Raw genomic sequence first — 18,529 nt, forward strand, 5'->3', positions numbered from 1 at the left:
GCTAATGTCAGAGTACATTAATATGCAGAGGCTTATGTTGAAATGCCAGACAGTTTGTTCATTTTTGTGTTTCTAACTTTCTCTGGCTTTCTGGATGGCAAGCCAGCCGACAGTTTGGCAGTCAGTTTCACTGCACTGGATGAAAAATAAGTTTAATGGGAGGCAGAGCCTTCAGTTTCCAGCCCCCTCTTCTGTTGAAGCAGCTCCCACTTTGGATTCAGGAGACAGACACTATCTCTACTTTTAGGATTAGACTTAAAACTTTCATTTTTGATACAACATATAGTTAGGTGACCCTGAATCCTCTGTTATTTATAGTGCACTAGGTCTAGGGTGCTGGGGGATTCCCATGATGCACTGAGTGTTTCTTCTTCGTGCTTTTTAAAAAAAATAAAATAAACCTCTCTACATTTCATCATTATTTATTATTAATCTCTGGCTCTCCTCAGAGGGTGTCTTTTGTCCAGTCTTCCTCCCATCACTCCTAACTGGCAGCAACAGATGACTGCTCTAGCTTTTCTGCTTGCCTGTGCAGAGATGAGCTCCACACATACTGCAAAAAACATATTTCAACAAGTAACACTTCAGTGGAAAACAAGCTGGGATTTGAGTATAGCAAACTACAGCATGAAGCCACAGAATCATTGTTTCACAAAAAACAACAACAACTTTATTATACACAGAGGTTTCCAGTAAACATAAAGCATGCAGTTAATCATGCTGCACTAAATAATGTGTACATGTAGCAGCCACAGGTCTGCGCTGGTCATAACAGAATGACGTCCTTTGACTAATCACCGTTTTCCTTTTTCTTGAGTAAAATTTCATTCAGGTTTCAGACGCTCCTGAACGATGAAGATGGTGGTGAAACACAAACAGTCTAAATGTAAACTTGAATCACAAATTCAATGTACTATTTTACATTTATGAACTAATGCTTTTCGATTAGAAATCCTATTTCTTTGAATGACTAAAGTGTCCCAGAGTCGCTTAACTGCTATTACTATATATAGGAGTACACAAAAAAAAAAAAAATAGTGAAATGTTAATGTGAAATTATTCTGTTAACTGTATGGTTATTGATCGATCCTTCTTTAATTCATAGATTGTGTAATAATGGCAGTTTTCAGTAATGCTGGCTGTCTTGCATTGAACTCTTCAGACTGCGACGACGGCCTTGCCGGTGTTTTCTCCCTTCAGCATCCCCATAAAAGCAGCCGGCATGTTTTCAAAGCCTTTTGTGACGTGCTCCCGACACTGCAGTTTGCCCTGTGGACGCACAATACACAGATCACAAATACAATACATCACAACAGAAACATGGGGAACTGATGTTTACATCTTTACTTAAAAGAAAGGCTCACACTAACCTCTTTCACCCATGCTAACAGTCTCTTGAGGGTTTCAGGGTGCTTGTGCTGCCACCTGCTTTGCATAAAACCCTCCATCTTCAGCTGCTTTATGATCATGGTGAAGTAGGGATACGGACCTAAAACACAGATTATTAAAGAGAAAAATATGAAACATCTTTCACTCACTGGAAACTACAATTCATGTCTAAAATAACCGTCTGTGTGCCTCCACAGCTCTTAAGCCACACTTCAGTGGTGCAATGTCTCCCTCTAGTGGAAACAAACTGAAATAAAACTGCATTTCTGATTATAAGAATGACTTAAGTCAGTGGTTCCCAAACTTTTTTTTGCCAGGCCCCCCTTTTTTACAAGAAAAATGTCCCCCCCCCCCCCCCCCCCAAACACATCCTCCAAACACACACACCCATATTTTGTTTACAAACTCCATTGCGGTTTATTTCACACCTCAAACATTTAGTAAACAATTAAGCAAATACAAGTAAACGGCAATAAATTGCAGGTAGTAATAAAATATACTACTAAGTCGTTTACGCTACATCCACACCTACACGGGTATTTTTGAAAACTCAGCTGTTTCTATGCGTTTGGGCTTTTCGTCAACACGTAAACGGCGTTGCGATTCACCGAAAACGGAGATTATTTAAAACTCCTTTTTTGCGTTTACGTGTGGACGAGGATAACGGAGTTCGTCACACAACGTCAAAGGCATGTGCCTTTTTTCACGTCACGCTGTGCGCCACGTTATTGTTTACATGAGATGAATTGCAGATAGAGACAAAATACTGTTACTGTTAATCTGCCTATCTGCAGGTTTTACACGCTTACATATACACACACAGTTACTGTCCCTCCATTTACAAAGGCAGAGGCGTCACGGTGTAACTATTTTACGTGTAGTTGTGTTTTTTTCCTGTGTAATATATTCAACATTGCTATCAATACATTTTTCAAAAACTGCCTCTCTGTGCAAAATGGGTTTAAACACAAACAGCTGTGGGATACTGTTTGTCCGTGATTTGAACAGGGGGAACAAATTACGGCAGGATCAGCCTGATATTATTTGTATCCCGCTGTAACTTTACTGCATAAAGAGCTAACATCATGTTAGCTCTTGATTTTTAGTTCACAAACACTTCTTGTAATAACTAATGTCAGGAGTAGTTAGTTATTACAAGAAGTGTTTGTGAACTAAAAATCAAGAATGTGGGATACTGTTTGTCCGTGATTTGGAGAGCCCAGCGCTGCTCCCGACGCAGGGAAACTAATTTTGCAGGGGAGACCTACCTTGGCACTTGTGTAGGTGAAGCCAAAGGGAAGATATGCTACACCATATTTTCCTGTCTTTGGCTTGGAAGGAAGTTGGTTTGGAAACATATTTGGCGATGCTTCATCTCCTGCTTTGCGTTTGTGTGGGAGCCTCGTCAAAAACCTGTCCACAGTGTCCAAGCGCAATGGCTCTGCGCCCCCCCTAGGGGGCGGGCCCCACACTTTGGAAACCTCTGACTTAAGTGATAAAAGTATTATAATCTATTTGTTTTTAGAAAACATAACACTGTTAACTATGTTACATAATTATGAAAAAAATGAATACCACAATGCAAAAAATTACATCATGACAAAGTTTTTACAACCCTCTCAAAAATGCTGCCTGTGGTCCTCACCTGTCTGTGGTTCACTGTCATTGTAGGTGGAGATACTTCCACACACAGCTATTCTTCCACAGTTCTTCATCTGCTCCAGAGCAGCAGTTGAAAAAGAACCTCCCACCTAAAAATTACACAAATTAAAAAAAAATCTGCAGTAAAAAACAATGTGTATGCAAGACAAGAGTCAAGCAAAAGAAATAGATGTATAAAGAAAGCTCACGTTTTCAAAGAAGCAATCGTATCCTTCAGGTGAAGCCTTCCTCAGAGCCTCCTCCAGGGAACCCACAGTTTTGTAGTTGAAGGCCTCATCAAATCCCAGCTCTTTGAGGTAAGCCACTTTGGCATCAGAGCCCGCCGAGCCCACCACCTTACAGCCCTTGATCTTGGCGATCTGTCCCACCACGGAGCCCACCGCTCCAGCTGCAGCGTTCACCAGCAGGGTCTCACCCTTCTGGAGTCCCAACACTTCCTCTATCCCATAAACAGCCGTCAGTCTGCAGAGGGACAGAAACAGTAAATCCAGCTGTTGCCTGTTGACTGCGATATTAACTACATCCACAAAAATCACTGCTTCAGCTAATCAGCAGGACAAAACATCTGGGGTTTGCCCACTTACTGTCTTGAAAGAAAACTATTTTATGTAAATATTTCTCTAAGAAACCACTCAGTTCTTACTGTTACATCCTGCCATGATTTATCGTCTAATAGAAAAGCAAATGATCCATGCAGGTTACTTAAATCTGTCTTACCCAGGCATCCCGATGGTACCCAGAGCCAGAGACAGGGACACATCTTTAGGCCACTCAGACAGGACGGGAATGAGGCCGGTCCCATCACTGAGTGTGTGGGTTCTCCACCCACTGTTACTCACAACGTGGCTTCCCACAGGAAACGCTGGATTTTTACTCTGGATCACTCTAAAGGAAAACAACAGCAACATAATGATCATATTGAAAAGCTTAAACTGTAGAATACAGTTCAAGATCATAAGTCTACTGCTCTATTAGGCATAAGGTACTCAAATACCAGACTGAGCACTGATAAGCACCTGTACAATTGGTATGTGTATTTCTGCAATGTTCATTCATTTTATCACATATGTTAGCCTTTCCTCTGCGTGACGTCGCTTTGTGTGGAAAACTGACTGCCGAGGCAGATGTGTTCTCAGTGCTACAAACTGTTCCTACAAATTAAAGGAAATGTGTGACATGTGGGTTTGAAACAGATTCCCTTTGAGGCTGAATAGAAAGTAATTTATTGTGCATGTTTGTCAACAAAAAACATTTCCACTGGAACAGATTGTACGTCTGAACAGTCGGCCAAGAATGTCTCAGCATCTGTTTTTACTCTTGAGTCAGTGAGGAATGACACAAAGTCTTTGGTCATTAGCAGCAGATGAAGGCCACGTTCCGTTTCAGTAAACATCAAGCATGCACATCACTGAGGATGAAAGCTTTCCCCGTGTGCTGGACTGTTTGTGTTTCTTACTTGGCCACCTGAGTTCCAATCATCACATCTCCTTCCTTCATGCGAAATCTGCTGAACGGCCTGATGAAACAAGCAGTGTGTTACAATATATTCTAATACATATTTAAATATCTCTATATCTGTATAAAAATGAGCTAAATGTAGTATTGCTATGACAATGATTCAGTGTATGTGGCTCTGCTCTCTACTCACCTCATGTACGGGTCGACACTGAGAAACTCAGCTTCCAGAAGCACCTCTGAAATCAAAAGTACACACATTTATTTGACAAAATAAATGTGTGTGTCCTATCAGAGAGAAGAAAAAAACAAAGTCTTACCTCCATCTTTAGGCTCTGGGAGCTCCTCCACCTTCAGCTCAAAGTCACTGTTTTTGGGGAAGCCGTCAAAGTGTTTAGTCATTGCCCAGAGCTTGGCTTGAACCATGATTCTTCTCTTGTTGGCAGCAGATATAACTTTTAACTGTTTCTGTAAACATAAGAAGACATGAGATAAACATCACCAGTTTGTGCAACACTCACAGGAAAGGCCGGAGTGTACTTTCTCTAATAGATCCTAGAGATCTTTCACTCCATATGCTGTCACTCTGTAATACAGCAAGTATGTCTGACTCTTTAGCCAGAGTATTTAATTGCCTTTTAAAATGCTGTTTTGCTCTGATGATCTTGAAAAACAATGTTGTGTTTTCACATTTTCCTCACAAAGCTCAAATCTTTCAAACCAACTTTACTAACCTAAAAGTAAAAACAACAAAAACAGCTACAATGGTTGTAATTCGTTCACCATCTAACTTTTCTGCTTGCCTGTGCAGAGACAAGCTGCACACATACTGAAAAGTCATATTTTAACAAGTAATGCTTTAGTAAAAACCAATCTGGGATTTGAGTTGCTCTTGCCTTTGTTCATATGAGAGTTAAAAGAAAAGAAAACAACAGCTTTTTATCTACAGAACGTTTTCCAGTAAAAACATAACATGTTGCTCTTATGATTTTAAAATATTTTATTTCACTTGGAAAAAATTATCATTAGGACTATTATTACGATTGTTACAGCTAAATTGTTTACAAAAGCTAAGAGTTTCTTAACTATGAGATAAAGTATATTTTATTGTCTCATAACACCTGCTTCTTCAGACTATTAACTATCTTACACTGTCACCATCGGATTATAATTTCCCAGATGTGGTTATGGGAGTAGTAATTGATAAGGAATGCATAATTTCTTAACATGCTCAAACACATGTGGGGACAAACAAAACAGGAAGAGCGTCGGTGGTTTTCAGTCTTCACAGACTTATAAATGAACTCCTTTGTCTTATAAATGTACTTTATAAAACAGTAAAACCCACCACAGCGTCCCTGTTCTTTGGTAAATAATACTGAAGCAGACTACACCACATGATTATGAATAGCAGTAAGTAAACAACTAAAAGCAAACCCTTAAAAGTGAGCCGCAACGCCCTCCTGTAGCCTGCTAAACTGTCCAAGTTTGCCTCTTCTACTTAAACAGCACAGCTGAGTAAATAATATTATTCCACAAATAACGATATAAAGTGGAGCCGAATGGCTTACCGATTTCCTCGCTCACAAAGAAACGGCAGAAAACTGATGGAAGGGGCAGTGGCTCGCTCTGCCGCTTCCATTCCACGGGCGTTTATCAATACGCGTACTTGTGCGTACTTGCGTTCTCGTGTACTCGTGATACGTCATCAGTCGGAGACCAAGTACTGTTCCAATTCGAAGTACGCATCAAGCCGAGAACGCGAAAAAGTCCCGGATGTGTTCTCGATCCGCCCATTTTATCGAGCATGCATCGGTGTAGACTTGGGACAGCTATATATCCCAGAATGCATTTCGTCCAAAACTCAACAGCGGACTCCCGGCACATCGTCCCCCCCCCTCCCCTCCCGCCCGCTCGCGGTCTTCTCACTACTCAGGTTAAAGAAACCCCAGCAGCTGTCTATAGTATTGAGTGTCCACTAAAATAGAAATAAAAGCGTTCTAACATCTCACCTGCTTGTTTTTATTAAGGTATGTACACGTATGTACATGTACACTATTTTTATTAATAGAGGTTTCACTACTGAGGTTAAAAATGATATATAAGTCACTTAGATCACTTCTAAATGTTAATGTTTGGTTTATTTCAGTGTTTTATTTGTTCCTGAGTAAACCGGTTTGGCTGTGATTACAGTTAAGCTTCATAACATGTTACTCACAGTTAAATTAGGAGGGGACGGGAGTAAAAACTCCGGACCTGTGACATCATCACGTACGCAGGTGTTCCAATTGTACATATCGCGAGTCCGTGCTCGCGTTCTCGGCGGGTACGTACTCCCGTGCGTTCTCGGCGAGTACGTACTCACCGAGAACGCGAGTACGTACTCGCGTACTTGGGCATTGATAAACGGCCCACTTTCAGAGGCTTTGTGTCTCGAAATCTGATTGGCTAAAACGTAGAACGCTGGTCCTACGTTGCGACGCACGCACAGTTTGGAAGTTTGGCGCGAGCTGATAAATGGCGAGAAGAAGACGCTAAAAACACGGAGTTTTCCTCTTTTTAAAATTGTGAGTATTTTGTTGGCCGTTTATTGTCTGTTTGACTTAAAATGTTCAGATAACAAGCGAGATAAAGCAACCCTATAACGGGTGTATACCGTTTTATATGCGTACTTACGCTATCTAGCCATCTACTGGCTAGTGCACAACGGCTGGTTTGTTTAGCTAGCTCGGTAGCTAGTTGTAACAGAATAGGAGCACCGCATGTTTCGGTTCTCTTTTTAGCCCAAAACATTTCACTGACAGCCAATCCTTCCTCAGTGAAAACATAACGTTAAGTATATATTACTGTACTTCATACATAGTTTGTCTGATGTTATCAGAGCCGTCAGTGCTATCGGTGTTTTTGTCTAAAGCTCAGATGCTTTCGTTTATTAGCTGTCAGTATCAGGTACAGGATCAATTATATATTTTTGTAATGTTGTGGATTCCTAGTCATTTCTTTATACAAATATTTTGAATACAGAATTTCTTAAGTAATTGTTAAGTCTAAATTGTTTTTATGATGTCATGGAGGCTTTTATCATATTAATTTAGAGGTGTTGTGGGGAGCAGGTCAGAGAGATCCTGTTGAGAAGAATAATAAGAGTCAGTGGAAGCCATACAATACATTTATGAGGGAGACGGGTGTGACAGTGAAGCTGGGAGGAGCAGAGATGGTGAAGCTAGTGAGTTTAAAAACCTGGAACCAACCATCCAAAGCAATAGACAGTGCGCAAGAGAGTGTCAGGGGTGATTTGTGACAGAAGGGTACCAGCAAGAATGAAAGGGAAGATTTATAAGAGGGCATTGGTATGGAGACAGTGGCACTGACAAAAGACAGAAGGCTGAGCTAAAGATGTTAAGATTTTTTGGGGAATGACCAGAATTGACAAAATTAGAAATGAGTATGTCAGCTCAGATTGAGTGGTTTAGAGATGCCAGGCAACGACATGTTTGGATATGTGCAGAGGAAGAATAGTGGATATATTGGACAACGGATGTTGAAGATGAAGCTGCCCAGCAGGAAGGAAAGAGGAAGACCTCAGAGAACATTCTTAAATGTAGCGAAGGAGTGACGGGGATGCTTGGGATAGGATGAATTGGAGGGAGAGAATTTTGGTGTGGCGACCCATAAAGGGAGCAGCTGAACGAAGAAGAAGAAGAAGAAATGGCTCGAGTGATTTTTTTTTTTTTTTTTTTTTTTTTTTTTTACAGGGAACGTTAGGAAATGCCATGATGAAGTACTGAAGCTCTAGGGAATTCATTCCAGGGTTACAGTTATGTGCAATTAGATTTTTTTTTTAAATCATTTTCTTTACCGATAATGAACTGTGTTTTCAGTCAGTGTTTATGTGTAATGCAGTATTTTGAACTGATAATGTAGCTGACCAGAAAAAATGGACCTTAACACAAGATATCCTTAGTGTGTAAAGGTGCCAGAATTATGCTTTTCTGTATATTTTCCTTGCCTTGTATGCCATCCATCTAATCCTCTTTGAACTCCATTGTGTTGCTGCATGACTGATTAGCACAGTGTTGGGGGACACAGGTTAAACATGTTAGACGGTGGACAGTTTGTGGAGGCCCTAGGCCGCCTGGGTTATCCTGGTTCATCATCACTGAAGGCCTCAGAGTTCGACTGGCTCTTTGACTGTCCTCCGGAGAACCTTCACTTCTTGCGGTTTGTCTGTCGGACTCTCAACCAGAGCAACGTCCTCACCCCAGAGGAGGCACGTGCCTTTCAGGAGCTACAAAAGTCCGGCAAACCAATTTTGGATGAAACAGCCTTGAGTGAAGTTCTTAAAACCATTGGAAATTCAGATGGGAGCACTGGTAATATCTTGGGGTCATCCTCTTCATCATCTATGTTTGCCGCAGAGGAGGATTTCCCTATAGAGGACTTGGAGGCAGAGCTCCAGGCCTTACGTAAAGAGAAAGAATTGAAGCAGCGACGTTATAACAAGCTGCAGGTTGTCGCCACTTCCCGTGCAGATGTTGACCTGCGATTCACTGCAGAGCTGGAGAGCACTTCACGTAAGCTCAACGAGACCAACTCTTCTATTGGAGCTGAGAATGCTGACACCAACACACTGTTACAAACCCTGACAGATGAGGTCGGCAATCTTGCATCGTATTTTCCAGTTCAGCCACAAGCCAAACCAAAGGGAAAAGACCATACAGACCCTCCTGTTTCCCAAAGGCCCACTTTTCTCCTCTCTCAGCTTTCCTTGGATCCATACCTGCATCAGGAGGAGCTCAACACTAAAGCACTTGCTGCCTTCACACAGAAACATTTTTTCCAGGGCATATCAGCCATTGTTGAGAGTTCCTGTTCTGAGCGTTTCCAGGTCCTTGACCTCAGTTCTTGTGAAGATGGAAAAGAGGAGGAGAATGGGCACGAGGGGGAGGAGCGGCTGGTCGATCGCAGGAGGACTGAGATGGCCAGACTTCAGTGGTCTCATATTGTTGCTCAGCACCAACTGATGCAGGCTATGGCTGAGGAGAAGAGCGTCAGGGCTGGACTAGACTGGCTGTCAGACAAGTCTTCTCATACTAAGGTAAAGTAAACATGTTGTGACTGTTTGTGGCTTATTAATGCTTTGTCTTCCTCTATGAAGTGCTTTCTTACATCTGTCTTTATGCTACCAGAGCATTTCCACCTCCTCCTCACTACACGTGCGTGAGGTTGTGTCCAGAAAGGAGCTGCAGGCTGTGGAAGCGGAGCTGGAAGCTCTGCTTCATGGACCAGTACCTGCTGCCCTGAGGGAGTCAGCCAGACTGCTTAATTTACCAGTAGTGAGGGGAGACCTGGCTTTGCAAGTGGCCAGGCAGGACTACTACACCTCCAGACAGAATCAGGTTAGCAGCAACTCCACCAATTTCACTCTGAGACACTAGTGCTGGGCGATATGGAAAAAATATTTATCATGATATGAGTTATTTTATATCATGATAACGATATATATCACAATATACCACCTGACCTGTGGTCATCTGGAAAGTATGCAGTCTGTAAACAGCGAGTGGAGAGGGTGCAGTTTTTGTTTTGAGTTACCGTAAAGCATGTCGCAAATCCGGGTGCATGTAAAGCAGCACCATGTCGCAAAACCACAAGACGGAGTTTCTTTGCGAAAAATATCATTTTTTTATACTTTTAACTTTATGAAAGAGAAAATAGAGCCAGACCTTATCTTTACATTTTACATGCTGTAGTGCCATTTGTGGGAGAATTTCAAGTTGCTATACATCAATACAACCGTTATAGCCCAAATTTTAATAATATGTATGCATTAAGTCCATAGTAACTACATAAATTGCAAAAAAGTGCAATAAACTACAAAAAAATTGAAAATCGTTATTGGTTTGTTTTACATACATTTCTAGTTAGAGAAATTTAAGAGGCTTATCCCTCAAAACTGTAAATACAAAAAAGTTGCACAAAATAGTTTCCAAATAATTTATTTTGAGTGTCTTCATAGTTTTATTTTTGAGATACACAAATTTTTATATACTACAGGAAAAATGAAAATAAATATTATAATGCAAATTTGCAAAAAAACAGCATGTGCATCAAAATAAACTATTTCCAACAGTGTAATTGGACTTCTAAGCCTCCCAGAAACGATACAGAAAAGCATAAAGTCAAACATGACTTTTAAAAACACCAACATAGGCTTTGAAGGTAAAAAACTACATTTTGCGCGAAAATGACGTCACTTCCGGTTTCGGACAGGTAATGGCGGACATGCGATAGTTCACGCTGACTTATATTCCAATGTAGGAAGTGTTATGAACAGCTGATCGGATCGGCAAAGCGTGTTTCTGGAATATTATGTTTTTGTTGCTGGAAGTGCTTTTTATGCAATTTTTGCAAAGCTATATGTGGAAGGAAACCGTGATCTAGGGCAAGTTAATGGAATAAGATGTAAGTACAACTCCTACGGTTTCATATGCAAAAAAAATTATTGCGCTACCTTACGTGTTTCCAGTTCTACAGGGATTTAAAAATAGTTAGGGAAAACGGAGTGTGCCTGCTCCGACCAGTTGTAAAGGGTTAATGATATATTTTATGTAATAATTTATAAAATTAGGGTTAGAAACGATAGAAGACAAATGGCATGATAGACACTTTTTTATCGTCCATGACGATATATATCGTCATATCGCCCAGCACTATGAGACAGTGTTTATACTGTGTTTATTACATTACAAGATTTTAGTGTGAGATAATTCTTTTTCAGCCTGTCTCTCAGACAGGTAAGAGGTCAGGCCCAGATGTTGAAAAGCAATAATAGTGAAATTGAAACCTCATATAAAACACTAATGATATTCTTGATATGTGATCCTTGAAAACACAACATTTTTAAAAGCCCATAGCTTGTTTTTTTTCTTATTTTGGGCACCAAAAAACTGCCCTGAACAAAACAGCTGAAACTTTAAGGCAATGGTTGTAAGCTAGCATATTCGTATGCGTCCTCATGTATTTGGTCCTTTGTCTGTCAACAGTCACCTGTATTGTGGAATTTGAGTAAGATTTAAGAAAGTTGTGGAGCCACCGTTCCTTGTCATTACATGTCCTTTTAGGAATTGGAATCCATCAAACTAAATCAAGTGTAACCCTGTCCACCCAGGTCCGAGACTACTTGCTCCGTCAGAAAGCCTCTTTTGACTTGGTCCTCCTGGCTCAGGAGATGGAGTTAAGAAGGTGGAAGACGTGTCAGAAGCACCTGTCTGATGTTAACAGCAAACTGAAAAAGGAAGGTGAAGAAGTGTCTCTCCGGATCAATTCTCTGGCACATCCTGACCTGATAATTAACCCTAAACCCAACCCTATCATCAGCTCTAAAGATGCAGCTTTCAGCAGGTGAGAAGATTTGAACTGTATTTACTATAGGCTTTTTTTTTAGAGCTGAAATTATAGACAGAAAAAGCATGAGCCAAACAGATAAATATTCATTTAAGTTCAGCCAGCTGTCGTAGTGTGTTAATTTTCTTTATTCTAAAATAGTTTTACCACATGCACATTTGACAAACACTAGCTGCCCTTTCAAAAACTGGACAAACATGATTAAATGTACCTGTCGACATCAGTTCAACCTTCATATAAGTATGAAGGTGTGTGTGTGGATGTGTGTGTATGCATGAATACAAATGTAGATCTCCAGCCTTACAATTTTTATTTTCAAACTCTGCTAGAGTAGCTTTGCATTTTTAACAGTTCAAAATATCCTTTTATCTTACACTGAGTCTTGGTGCTGCCCCTCAGTTCATTTACTTTTAGCTTTTTCTTTGAGTCTTTTGATTAGGTCCCCCTCACCAACAGAAGGTTTGAGTATCAAACCTGAAACTCCATATATCCCCCATGGCTAGCTTCAGCACATCTTTATGTGTACTTCACCCTAGCAGCTGTTAGGTGGCATTCTTCTTGTTTGCAGACCTAAGTCAGGAGTACAGACTCACCTCAGCACTCTGCTTTTGGCTTATGACCCTTTGGATCCTTGTATAAATGCAGGCTGTATCACTTTGGAATAACTTGGTGTCATTTCCACCCTTTTCCCCAGACTCCTTCAGATTCTTGACTATGATTCAGACCACAGTCGATCAGAGCCTTTTCGAACATATGAAGCGTTGGACCAAGCTGCTAGTAATCTAACAAACAACCTCCATTTGATCAAAGATGCTCTGGCTGGCGCTGGCCGTGAGCAGTGTTTCACAGCAGCTCGTCTTTATGGCGACTGTGAGGCGCTTCACAGGGCCATGTACACTGAATTCCAGCAGCTGGTCTTGGGCCCACAGGTACGTCTAACTGACCAGGAGCTCCTTTGCCCCAGTGCACAGGTGGGTGTGTTTCCTTTCAGTTTATAGTTTGAATAGTTAACGAAGATGACAGAGTTCACTCAGCCCTTCGTGTGAGTCAGATGATTTTTAGACCTAATACTTGACACAATTGGTGAATAACCTGGTAGCATGGTGTGTTTTCTGAATTTCTCCACACATGTTAAATTGTCAAGAAGTATATTTGTTTGTTGGGCACAGAAGAACTGTGTAATAAATTGTTCACAAGAGGATCAGCTTTACTGCATGGCATGGGATTTAATATCAGATCACTATTAGCTATTCATCTCCACTTCATTTCAGCAGTTATAAGTTCAGCCTTCATAGAAAGTGGACTGAAAAAAATCTGTTGTAAAAGCTGAATGTGCACTTTTTAATGCTGCCATAGAATTAACTATATAGGCTTTGTGACAGTAATTCTTAATATTTTTAATAAACCAACTAATGTAAATTTACATAAATCTAGGCTTATTGTCCCACAACTATAGTAAACTGCATAGATGTGTTCATATGGTATTGTGTTTCTGGCCCTGCAGCGGGGCTTATAAATGTAATTAGATATGACAACAACAACAACAACAACAACAGCAGCTACAATTACTTATGCATCTGTTATTTGTGTGGTCTGTGCTTATATCTTTGTTTCTCATCCACCCTCATAATTTTTTGTTTTTTTTTGTTCAGGAGCTTACAGCAAAGCTCATGGAAGCAGAGTCTCAGCTGCAGCGTTTGCATCAACTAATGCAAGAAATTCTGGGAGAAATTAAAACCAAGCATTCTCAGCTGGAGCGTAATGCCCTCCTCAGGCGGGAGAGGGAATTGTATATCTACTTTCACTTGGATGCCCGACTGCTGCAGAAAATAGTTGAAGATCTGGAAGGGAAAATGTCTGCAAAGAGAGGGCAGCAGTAAAACTTCAGAGATTATTTACAGGCGGCTCAGGCAATCTCTCTGTGCTTGAACTGAAAAAACAAAAATGATTTGTGCTGATAACCTAGTTTCATTTTTTGTGTGTTGGAGATGGAGCTGTTTATATTCATGTGTTTAATTCATGTAAACATTCATAAATGAAAAGCTTCCATGATTGTGTTGTTCAGTCTTGATGTTCAGAAATTCTTGTTTCTTCTCTTTGTATCCAGTCATCAGTTAAATAAAGTGAAATACTATATTTATGAAGTTTTAATTTTTATTATAAATGCTTTGTGATTACTTCTTCGTTATTGTCAGTATACTTGGCGAAAGTTCCTGGAAAATGTTTTCCTTTTGTTTGTTTGTTTTGTTTTCTGTTCCTTTTTTTTTTGTTTTTTTGTTGTTTTTTTTTTAAACGCCAGTTTAAAGCATGCCTGTTTATCACTGAAGAAGCTCTCTTCTTTGTCCTATTCAGGCATTTTATAGCTGAAGAATCAAAGCTCTGCAGGCACAGTGGGAGAGCTAAGTTGCTCTGTTAGGGATGAGATGGAGTGGTCCAACAACAGATTGTATAAATTACCCCTGTCACGGGCAGCCCAGAAGGTCTTGGCTGCTCTGCGGGCCCAAAGTCTGCGTGGAGCCAGATGCAACCAAAACTACTCCAGTCAGGCAGGTTAGAAGCACAGACAAGTTGAGCTTGTTGCTGTATGCCAGTGGTTCTCAAACTACAGACAGCATTGGGTCGCATGGATTAAGGGGGGAATAATATGTTCTGAAACACACTACAGTAGGATTTATCAAAGGGGGAAAAAAATCAGCTGAAGCTTTTGTGCTGGCATTTATTTCAAGTCGGGTCGCTTTTTACTGTTACTGAATGACAAAATCTGGGGGTGAAGGCATACCAGGAAAAAGTTGGGAAACACTTCATAAAAAATAATAAGGGGGACAAAATATAGAACTTATGTATGAATTTGAAACACAAGAAAACTCAGAGAGACTGAAGCTTTGTGAAAATACAACTTGCGGGAGTGCTGTTGCAAGTGATTATAATAGATGTTATATAAGTTGCTGGTAAGTGCAGATGTGAAGAAGAATATTTAAAGAAGGTCCCATCTACTTTAACATTTTACTGCTCAGTTTGCCTTGCATACAAGTTATATAACGCTCTCGGTATTTAGTTCTGTGCTCTTTTTGATGTGCATGTGGTAGTGGAGACGTATAATTGCAGCCAGAGGGAGTCTTGGGCTGACAGCAGCTGGAGTCAGGAGGAGAGATGCACAAATCAGTAAGTCAGATTAATGTTCAGATATCAGCTTTATCAACACCTCGACAAAATATTCAGCTGATCCTAATGATTATTACTCATCGTTATTGTGCAATACTGTGCAAAAGTCATGAGCCACCCCTTATAAGTGGTCCTGAGCAATAGTTCTCCAAAGTTTTTCTTTGGCTGCTTCTTCACTCATTATCAGGCCAATCCTTTTACCTAACTATTTTCAGAGGAATGCCTTTTAAGGTACTGACTCATTCAAGCAATATACGTCACTTAACGAACAGATGAAGCAGTGTTGTTTCTACACATAACAGACCACTTAGCAACTTACAAAATTCATTTCCATAGAGCTTAATGGAGTAATGAATCCAAATGTGAAATTTTTGGTTAAATTCATCAATATTTGTGGAGAACAACAGGAGATACATCAGTGATTGTCTACAACCATCTGTAAGACATGATGGAGTAAAACATGATGCAGCCCTTATGGTTTGAGACTGCATTTCGGCAAGTGGTTTTGGCAATCTTGTGAAAATTCGTGGAACTATGAACACAGAATAGTACCATCAGATATTGATCCACCATGTAATACCACCTGGGAAGCATCTGATTGCCAGCAGCTTCATTTTTCAGCATGACAGTGATCTCAAACACACTGCCAATGCAGTAAACACTATCAGTCAGGGAATTTCCTCCCCATACACCAAACATCGACATTATTAAAGCAGTGTGGGATCATCTAAAGGCAGCCAAAAAGAGCTTTGAGTGTGCTTCAAGAAGCCTGGAGAACAACTCCTTAAGGATAGTGAAAGAAAGGACACAAAAGCTTGCGTATAAGAGTTAAGGATGTGATGATGAATGAAGGTGGTCATACCAAATATTGATTTTCTAAGCTCATTAGAACTATGCAGACTGTTATCTCATATACTGTGTTGCCATGGCTGTTTGCACACATTTCAAAATATCTCTGTGTCTATTTCCCATTTCTTTGGCAAAGTCTAAAGAAATGATGGGTGATACAAGACTTTGACACAGTACTATGTTTAATTCAAGAGTAAAAGAAATTGGTTTTCCATGTTGTGGTCCAGGCCCCAGGTGTCTTCCCTTTCCACCTCTCACTATAATTCCTCCAGTGAGAGGCAGAGCGCTCAGACCTTGGCCGTCTATCAGTACTCACAGACACCAGACAGCTCCCTGTCATCTCAGGCTTCCTGTTCTTCCTCCTACTGGGATTTCTCTCTCCAAATGCAGACTGAAGCCTATTATCAGTACTCACAGACGTATTCCCACAGAAAGTGCTCCGAACCCCCTGCTTACAAGTCCAGCCAGTCTCTGTCATTTTCTCAGCATGAGGTTCCTGAGACGCCAGCAACTTTCTGTCATGGAGACAGATATACCCTCTCCTTCCAAATACCAGAGAGGCTCTCTGAACATGAAACTACAGCATGGAGAAAGTAAGACACAAAGCAAATAAACACACAGTTTTATTGCATAGACTACTTATGTTTAAAAGAATGCCAAACTATATTAACACTGCTTTAGGAATTGCACTTTGATATATTAAAACTATGCCAATTTGGGTGATATTACGAGAGACTTAAGTTTAGCATGTATTGACACTGCTCTGCTCTGCTTATTTTTTTTTTCACTTGCAGCTCAACAAAAGAAATCAGACCACCTTTCATCTTGAATATATTTCCAGACGATGAAGATCCTGACATCATGCTTCCAACAACAGAACAATCTAATTGTCATAAAGAGGAGCCTGCTGCAGTTTGTCATCCAGTATCGTCTTGCCTTAAAATATATGTAGGGAGAGAAAGCAAGACATCAGGTGCACAGACAGAAAAGGCTGGTAAAGAAAGCTGGCATATGGCCAGAGAACTACAAGACACCGGAGCTCCAGGAAGTCGATTAAAATGGAAGCAGCCTCTATCTGACCCCACTGAAGCAGCCAGTGGTGGAGCAGGAGACAGAGTTGTGCTATACCAGCAGTCAGAATCTGAAACATTGGGAAGGGCAATCAACACGGGAAGGGCACATCTACCCCCTAGCGTCTTTATTACAAGACAGGAGAACTGTTGTGATGCACATTTACCCAAGTTGATGAGAAATATAGTTGGGGAGGAAGATGACGTGCTGATAGCAGATACAGAACATATCACTGAGCTGGGAACCAGACAGATTTCAAACATATGCCATGAAATTCAAAACGCAGTAAATGAAGCTGCAAGGAAAGAGAGAGGAAATCGAGATGTGAGTGTACTTCATGCAAAAGGATCTGCCTATGAAATGGAGCGAGTTGTGCCTTTGAGAACCGTCGAAGACACCACAGTTAAAAGTCATTTGAACTCATTAGACATCAGAGACAATTTTGTTGACAGTGGCACTAAAAGAGAAACACGTGGGGAGAATGAAGAAAATGGTTTAGAAGATATAGTCAGTGCCTCTGAAGTCAAAGAAACTGAACGCCCCCCTGATACTGAGAATAAAGCAACAACAGTTGAACATGAAAATCCACAAAAGATCTCCGTATCTTTAGGAAGTGGACTCCAGGATGAGAGCCAATGCAACACAGCAGAGAACGACCTCACTCAGGAGCAGTCTGAGGCCAGGAGCTTCAGCCTCCAGGACAACAGTGCTGAAAACATAGAAAAGACAGAGGTGATGGAGGCCAAAATGGAAGTTACATATAAGAATAAAACAATGGCAAACACTGATCATCAGATGGAGCAGGGACAGTGTGAGACACATGATGGAAAACTTAAAGAGTTTCTCAGAATGGACACTGAAGAGGGAAAAGGGGGAGAAGACAGAGAGGCAGAGGAAGTGCCAGCTGTGGACAGTGATGTTGAGAATAAATCTGCAGGTAAGTGTGTTGCTAGTGATGTTTCTGTAATATGATTATCCTGACATTGAATGGGGTTTACTTATATTGGGTTTACCACTGATTTTTACCTTCATAATGGCTAATTTGAATAGGTTAATTCAAGGTTTATGATTGTTATGCTCAACAGAGTGGCAATCACAAGATTAGTCCAGTCAGGAACAGTATAGTCAAAAGAAGAGAGATATTTCCATTTGGTTTAATATTTGTTATACTAAATGGAGGCAGGGAGAGCAGCAACATAGCATGCTGCAATGACAAGACATATTAGACACATATCAGATATTAGTCAGACACAGATTGAACGCAGGAGCTGGTGTGGAGATGGGTTGTAAAGTGACTTGTAGATACACAGTAACTATACAGACTAAAGCAGCTTAAATAACATGTCCTTTTTGTTACAATTGGAAGTGTAAAGGAGGATTAGGTGATGTCTCAGGTGGAGTTTTGTCCAGCCTGAAATAAAACTATGCTTGATTTTATAATCACTATCAGTGACACTATCATATCTGTTGAATATGCTTGTTTCCCCTACAACTCACCCCAGAGACTGAGTGCGTGTTTAGATTTTGAAAGGCT

At 40.6% G+C, this 18,529-nt stretch overlaps 3 protein-coding genes across 8 annotated transcripts in view; 2 read left to right on the plus strand and 1 right to left on the minus strand.

Moving 5' to 3' along the window:
• Window positions 1-785: 785 nt before the first annotated feature.
• LOC100702902 (prostaglandin reductase 1) lies at window positions 786-6,235 on the minus strand. 2 transcript variants are annotated; one of them, XM_019353519.2, is made up of 9 exons: window positions 6,078-6,235; window positions 4,827-4,974; window positions 4,700-4,745; window positions 4,508-4,567; window positions 3,769-3,936; window positions 3,240-3,513; window positions 3,035-3,140; window positions 1,371-1,489; window positions 786-1,269 (listed from the first exon to the last, which is right to left on the minus strand). In XM_019353519.2, the coding sequence occupies exons 2-9, from the start codon at window positions 4,930-4,932 to the stop codon at window positions 1,159-1,161; spliced, it is 990 nt and encodes a 329-aa protein (XP_019209064.1). In that variant the 5' UTR covers window positions 4,933-4,974; window positions 6,078-6,235; the 3' UTR covers window positions 786-1,158. The 2 variants fall into 2 exon arrangements, with proteins under 2 accessions (XP_019209064.1, XP_019209066.1); XM_019353521.2 differs by lacking the exon at window positions 6,078-6,235 and adding an exon at window positions 5,944-5,963.
• Window positions 6,236-6,810: 575 nt separating this feature from the next.
• poln (polymerase (DNA directed) nu) overlaps window positions 6,811-18,529 on the plus strand; it is an 83,400-nt gene continuing 71,681 nt past the window's right edge. For 4 of the 5 annotated variants that reach the window (XR_002058849.2, XR_002058848.2, XM_019353503.2 and 1 more), the window contains exons 1-5: window positions 6,811-7,073; window positions 14,266-14,463; window positions 15,000-15,075; window positions 16,152-16,517; window positions 16,719-17,932. Coding sequence is in view for 3 of the 5 variants with exons in the window: in XM_019353503.2 (XP_019209048.1) it covers window positions 14,337-14,463; window positions 15,000-15,075; window positions 16,152-16,517; window positions 16,719-17,932 (1,783 nt within the window). In the remaining 2 variants the exon portion in view is untranslated. Of the gene's footprint in view, window positions 7,074-8,261; window positions 8,324-14,265; window positions 14,464-14,999; window positions 15,076-16,151; window positions 16,518-16,718; window positions 17,933-18,529 lie in introns of all 5 variants that reach the window. The other variant, XM_025905394.1, reaches the window with a different exon arrangement.
• On the plus strand, window positions 8,603-13,793 carry haus3 (HAUS augmin-like complex, subunit 3). The gene is made up of 5 exons (XM_019350653.1): window positions 8,603-9,604; window positions 9,696-9,905; window positions 11,678-11,910; window positions 12,608-12,842; window positions 13,566-13,793. The coding sequence occupies exons 1-5, from the start codon at window positions 8,603-8,605 to the stop codon at window positions 13,791-13,793; spliced, it is 1,908 nt and encodes a 635-aa protein (XP_019206198.1).

The sequence above is a fragment of the Oreochromis niloticus genome, linkage group LG3, assembly GCF_001858045.2.
Source record: "Oreochromis niloticus isolate F11D_XX linkage group LG3, O_niloticus_UMD_NMBU, whole genome shotgun sequence".
Classification (NCBI taxonomy): domain Eukaryota; kingdom Metazoa; phylum Chordata; class Actinopteri; order Cichliformes; family Cichlidae; genus Oreochromis; species Oreochromis niloticus.

Bases quoted from the DNA above. Each gene is read 5' to 3' on its own strand.
- LOC100702902 (XM_019353519.2), bottom strand. From the start codon at position 4,932: ATGGTTCAAGCCAAGCTCTGGGCAATGACTAAACACTTTGACGGCTTC. The intron at 4,746-4,826 runs GTAAGACTTTGT...TTTTGATTTCAG, and splicing joins CCCAGAGCCTAAAGATGGAG to AGGTGCTTCTGGAAGCTGAG. The intron at 1,490-3,034 runs GTGAGGACCACA...TCTGTGTTTTAG, and splicing joins TGACAGTGAACCACAGACAG to GTCCGTATCCCTACTTCACC.
- haus3 (XM_019350653.1), top strand. From the start codon at position 8,603: ATGTTAGACGGTGGACAGTTTGTGGAGGCCCTAGGCCGCCTGGGTTAT. The intron at 9,605-9,695 runs GTAAAGTAAACA...TTATGCTACCAG, and splicing joins ACAAGTCTTCTCATACTAAG to AGCATTTCCACCTCCTCCTC. The intron at 11,911-12,607 runs GTGAGAAGATTT...CCTTTTCCCCAG, and splicing joins AAAGATGCAGCTTTCAGCAG to ACTCCTTCAGATTCTTGACT.